The 6,189-nt window shown below is 54.6% G+C and overlaps 1 protein-coding gene across 1 annotated transcript; it reads right to left on the reverse strand.

The window, feature by feature from the left end:
* Positions 1–2,810: 2,810 nt before the first annotated feature.
* LOC121026823 (proline-rich protein 2-like) lies at positions 2,811–5,068 on the reverse strand (the record flags this gene model as incomplete). The annotated part of the gene is made up of 2 exons (XM_040469626.1): positions 2,811–3,239; positions 4,379–5,068. Coding segments are annotated over 2 exons (707 nt in total), but the record flags the coding sequence as incomplete, so codon positions are not given.
* Positions 5,069–6,189: the final 1,121 nt, after the last annotated feature.

The following is a 6,189-nucleotide window of genomic DNA, read 5'->3' on the forward strand; positions in this document are numbered from 1 at the left end:
CCGTCCACTTCCCTCCATCCCCATAGGCAGGTTTCTCAGGCGTTACCAAGGAGACCACTTGCATCCAGCCCAGGGTTGCCAAAGCAACCAGTTCAGTGAGAAGCAGCCCCTAAGCCTCTAGCCCTTGGGAGAGTCACAGACCAAAAGGAAATAGGCCTGGGCAGCTGGCACACCAGGATAGAGGCATCCCTGGCATTCCCCTGGGCAGTGCCCAGCTCCTGCCCTCCTTCCTCCCCCTTCCTCCTCCCTCTTGCTCTTGCCTATCCAGCCTCCATCTTGGCCTCTGTGATAGAGAACCAAAACCTGACCCTCAATGTGCACATCTTGGAAGTGAGCACATGCCATCCCAGAGGGTCAGGGAAAAGAAGGCCCCAATATACAAAACTTCCTCCAAGACCGATTTTCTCCCTCGTGAGCTCTGGTGTTCTGGGTAGAAATCCCAGCCCCACCACTTCCGAGGTCGATGTTTCTGGGCAGCATTCTTAGGCAAGGATTCAGGGGAGGAGGTAATGGGGAGTGACTGCTTACTGGGTACAGGCTTTGCTTTTGAGGTGATGAAAATGTTCTGGAACTAGACAGAGGTGGTGGTTGCACAACATCGTGAATGTACTAAATGTCACTGGATTACACGGTCCAAAACTGTTAAAATGGTGAATTTTATGTAAATCCTACCACAATTTAGAAGATGGGAAGTGGCCAATCCAATCTTCATCTATGGGTGACCACTGGGCTGGGTAGCCCTCCCCGAAGGTTTTCCAAGTTACCATCCCATCAGCACTTAGCACTAAGCAGGCAGGCACTCAGAAGGAGCTGGCAAAGGAGGAAGATCTTTATTCTCTGTATTTGTCTCCAGGAAGCTGGAGTCCCCTGCCCCAGTGACCCTGTGCCTGTAACTGAGAATATACACACACACTTACTGACTCCCACCTCCAAGCCTTTGCTGTATGTCCCTTCCCCAACCCTCCTCCCCACACCCTAGCACTCCTGCTGCATTCCTTATCATCTATCCAATTTCTGCCGTTCCCTCCATGTCTGGCTCACATTCCTCCCTGGTTCCCCATTTCTGACCTATGCCCACACACATCTGGGATTTCCGTGGTCCAACCAAGCACTTGGCCCTATTCCCTCCCTCAGCCTTGCCTCTTCAAGTAGATCTTCAGCTTGTGAATGTACCGGGATGGCAGGAGCCCTCACCTCTTGGTCAGGCATCCTCGTAACTGTCTCTGGGTCCTAAGCCCAGAGCTATGCCTTGGATCTCTCCCCTGGACACTCCTAGACCAACACTGTTCAGACCCCAGTGGGAATCACTGGCAGTGAGGTGAAGTTAGCGTGTCTCCAGGGAGAACACCAAAGTCTACCACCCGACAGGTGAAGGACGAGCCTCGTTTCATGACAGCCTGACAGCCAGACTAATCTTAGATCTCCAATGTGTCCCAGGGTCCCTATTATGTCAGACCCCTTCCAGCTGTTTTAATTAAAATGGGGAGAAATCAATAGAGATTTCAATTATAGAAGGAGAGAGAGAAAAAAACAAAACAAAAGAGAGTTCCCCACCCCCAGCAAATTTCTGTATGGACACCGATAATCTAATTCACTGATAATGAATTAGAGCCGAACACAGGGTGGGTACCGGAGCAATCCGAGCACAAGTCCAGGTGGACAGGCTTAAGGTCAGAGCCAGTACTGAGGTCAACACCAATACAGTTGGAATGGAATTCTGGATGACCACTGATGTATCAGAGAAGACTACTAGGCCAATGCTGTTTTAGCTTGAAGAGAATTTTGAGTAGACACAAAAACAGAGTAAAGATGGCTTTATTAGGGTAGGAGAAGTCAGGATCAGTGGACCCTGGACAAAGGACACCCATAGGTGGCCATCATGGGCACACCCTAATCTTTCATCTCAGGCTTGGAAGGAGCAGAATCAAAACTCTCATGGCCACCTCCAGTAGGTGTGTGGGTAGGGACAGGGGAGTGGAATCTGGTAAATCAAGCCTGAAAGGGGATGGGCAGAGAGAGGGAGACAGCTAGAGAGAGAACTTCACCACCATTTAGTCCCATGGAAGAAGAACTGATCCCTACAAACCAGGGAGGCAGCATAAGTGGAGTTTCCACTTAAGTGGAGGCCACATAAGTGGGGAGTCATGCAGAGGAGAAGGTTAGAGTGGGGGCAGGGAGGTGGGAGGATCCTAGACCCTCTCCTGCCCATTCCCTCCCTTGCCAAAGACTCCAGTCACAGAGACCTCACCTCCCCACAATTCCAAACTTTAGGCAAAAAGAGGTATAATTACTGAAGCCTTCTCTGAACTTCCCTAGGGTCAAGGATGGAGCAAGCCAGCCTTTTGGGGGCAGTTTGTGAGCCATTAAACCCCAAGTCAACTCACTAGCTCAGCTACTCTGCCCTTGAAGGGTTCAGCCTGACTTTGCCATGTTCTCTTGACTGATGCACTGAGTAACTAGGCAAACACTCTCCCTTCCCTCCATTCTTCTCACTTGTGAGGGAGGACACTGAATGAGAAGATGTCCACAGTTTCCTCCATCATTAAGAATCTGTTTTCAATGTTCATAAGTAGTTGTTATACATGTTAATACTTACAGCTTATCCCTGATGATAAAAAAAAATGATATTGCTTATTGCAGAAATGTTTTAAATGAGCAAAATATAAAAAGAAAGAAAAAAGAAAAAAGAAAAAATCTTACATGATCCCGTTACCCAGAGAAAAACCAATGTTACCCTTTTGGAAACTTTCTTTCCAGGACTGTTTGATATTTTTTTGTATTCCCAAAATTGGGATCTCACAGTCTACATATTTTTTTGTCCTGCCTTTTTCAACTGTCATTATAGTGCTGCACTGAGCATTTTCCCAAATCATCAAATATTCTTCAAAAATACAATTTTAAAGATTGCATAATACTCCACCAAGAGGACATACCATGATTACGGGGCATTTAGGTTATTTTCCTAGTATAAACACAACTGCTGTGAACATCCTAACCTAATGTGTAAGTATTTGCCTGGATCTCCATTTTGCTAGGGTCAGCTCCTCTAAGAGTAATCACAAGGCCAATGAATATGCTATTTTAAAAGGCCTTGACATGTACCACCATATTAATTTCCAGAAAGACACAACAAACCTACCGATTTTCCCAAACTGAGAGCGGAAGTTCTGAAATGGTCGGAGCTAGAACACAGGATGGTGGTCCCATCCCTCCTCCTCTCCCCTAGTCTGGAAGGTTAACTGTCCAGCAAAAGAGAGGACAGAATCTAGTCAGGAGACACAGATGTGCAGCCTAGCTCCGCTGCTTGCTGGCTTCGGAAACCAAAAACAAGCATTGGTTCTCGTCAACTGTGAAATGGGTATGATTAGCTTTGCTGACTACCCAGAGCAGTTTCCTCCCTCACATGAAAAGGTGTTTGCAAAAGTTCTTTTCAACTCTAATGTTTTGTCAAGGGGTATTACCATATCCTTCTCATCACCCAAGGGGCTGAGGAAGTGGGTTGTTCTTTGGAGAAGACTAAGGGCTTCCCTTCCCGGCTCTTAGCCATCAGAATGCCCAGGACAAGTGCTGGCTGGTTCTGAAGGTGATAGAAAAGCAGCTTCCGGAAGGGAATCCGTGGGGTCTGAGGGCTTGGGAGGACACAGCTGTGTCTTGCAAGGGTCAGAGAAAGCAGTGGAAGCTGCAGGGCCGAGGACTGGGCCAGGGCTTCCTTGGCGGTGCTGGGTAGGTCTGGGGATTGAGATCGCAAAGACCTTCCTGGTAAATGTTCCTCCGTTTCAAGGCTCCCAAGCATCTCCTGTCTAGGGTTCAGAATGGACATCTGGCCTTTGGAGGAACCAGAAACCAAGCTGAGTCAGTGGATGCAAAAAGTCAACAGAGCTCTGGCCCCTTCTTCCAGGCTGCTATAAGTCAGTCCTGGATCTTTAAGATCCTGCAATGGAAGATGCAACTAGTGCTTCCAGCGTGACCTCTCCAGCCCTGGGCAGATGAAGAAGGAGACTGTGATGCTTCCCTTGAGAAGCACAGCTGGCCGGTCTGAGCCTCCTGCCACACTCCCCTACCCACTGGGCAAATGCCCTTCCTCACTCCAGCACGCTAGCGTCGTGGCCTGAGTTAACTCCAGTGACGTTCCCAGTGCTGGTGGGGGAAACTGCGCAGACCCCACAGAACGCCATCCTTCCGGGTTTTCAACATCACCACCCCCAGCCCCCCCACTCCCAGCCCCCCACCAGGGCCAGATGCGCACCTCGCGTCTCCAAACACACACAACAGGTGGCACCTGCCCTTCCACCCCAATCACACCTCTCCACCTCTCCCTGCCCTTCCACCTGCGCCCCAGTCCTCCGGGCTGCGCCGGGCCCGGCGGAGCCTCCCTTACCTTTAAGGGTCTGGGGGTGGCCCCGCGGCGCCCGGCTCGGGTTTCCTCGGGGCAGAGAGGGGATACTGGAGAAGTTGTTACCCATGGCATCCGGACCCAGGGGGTTCAGCACTCGCGGGGGGCAGGCGAGGTTGGGCAGGAGCGGGGCCCCGGGGGGCGGGGGTGGGCGCGCGGGGGCGCGCGCCGCCGGGGGAGGGCCCTGCTGGGGCTGCGGCCGGGGGCGGGCGGGCCGCCGCTCTCCTCCCTCTCTCGGGGCGTCCTCGGCTGGTCTTGCCCGCCGCGGGGGTCCTCGCGCCAGCCGGCTACCTGCCCGCCATTCCCCGCGGCGGGGACGGGGACCGCGGGCGGGCCCTTGGGCCGGGGCCGGGGCCGGCGGCGCCCGGGGCTCCCCTCTTCCTCCGGCTGGCGCTCGGGTTCCGGCTGGTGGTGGGCGGCGCGGAGGCTCCGGCGCGCTCCCCCGGGGCCATAGAGTCAGGGCTCCCGGCGAGGGAGGTCGGCGGCTCGGTGGCAGGCTCGGTCCCCGCCCGCGGGGACGGCCGCTGCGGCGACGTGCGTGGCGCCCTCCCGCCCGCGGGTCCGCATGGAGCAGGGCTCTGTGGAGCGCGGGGCGTGCTGGGCGCTCCCGCCCCCGCCGGCTCCCTCCCGCGACCGCCGCCCCCGCCCCTCGCCCGCAGCCGTCGCCAGGATTCCCTGGCTCCGGTTGTTATGGTGACAGCTGCGCCGGTGAATGAGCGTCTTAGTGACACGCGCGCGCCCGCGCAGCCAGATGTGGCCCCGGGGCGCGCCGCGTTCCCGCTGCCACAAGTTGTCCGCGGCGCCGGGGCCGGCCCGGGTCGGGGTGAGCTAGCAGGCGGATGGGCGGGGGTGGGGCGCCGGGAGACGGACTCATTCCCCGCACGGGCAGTAGAACCAGGTCTTGAAAACAGAAACAGTGCAGCAAGAAGGTTGAGCTCCCTGGGTGCCAGGCGCGGGGCGAGTTAGCTCTACAGTCTCCCTGGAGCCAGGTACAGGGCCTGGCACACAGTAAAAGCTCAAGAAAACAAACCAAAAAAATTGGGTTTTTTTGATGAGTGAATGGATGATGGAATAAACGAGGTGAGATGAGAAACCCCTGCCCTTGACCCTCCGCCCTCAGTTACATCCGAGGTGCACGGGCAAGGGCTCAGAACAAAAAGCCCCTGCACACATCGCACTGGGGGCTATTGGACCAATACAGAGCCAACCTAGGAGGCGGGGTTGCTGGCCAAGCTGGGAAAACAGATCTCAGGGACAAACCATCAGACAAACCACCAGCTCTGAACTGAGTGGTTCTGTCAGCTCTAAGAGGTGGGGGGAGCCAGCCTCTGTGGCCCTTAGCAAAGAAGGCTCCCTGGGGGAAGGGCCTTCAGCAAGTTGTCTGTTCACCTGACCCCAGTCGATTGGCATAGAAGATGAGCCAAGGTCCCTCAGACAGAGAATCTGCCTTCCTGCTCCTCTAGGTCACCTCTAGCTCTCTGCCTGGCTTCAGCGACTTTGATCCAGAATCCAGTGAGGGTGTAGGCCGGCAACAGGCATCTGATCCATCCTCTTACAGAAGGTTCTTCCCTCAGGTCTCATGTGACGGCTCCTTATTATTCAGGCACAGTTCATGTGTCACCTCCTGACCATACCATACCCCAGCCCCTAGGAGAGTGCCTGGCACATGACAGACTACCAAAAACTACTCGTGGGATGGGTGAATCGGCCTGCCTGCCAGCGGAACTCCACTAAGATCCCTGGAGTGAAGCTCTTTATGCCCCTCCCCTGCCCCCTGCCCCCCACCCCACTGCAGC

The sequence above is a fragment of the Herpailurus yagouaroundi genome, unplaced genomic scaffold (genome assembly GCF_014898765.1).
Source record: "Herpailurus yagouaroundi ecotype Mexico unplaced genomic scaffold, PumYag 162544, whole genome shotgun sequence".
Lineage (NCBI taxonomy): Eukaryota > Metazoa > Chordata > Mammalia > Carnivora > Felidae > Herpailurus > Herpailurus yagouaroundi.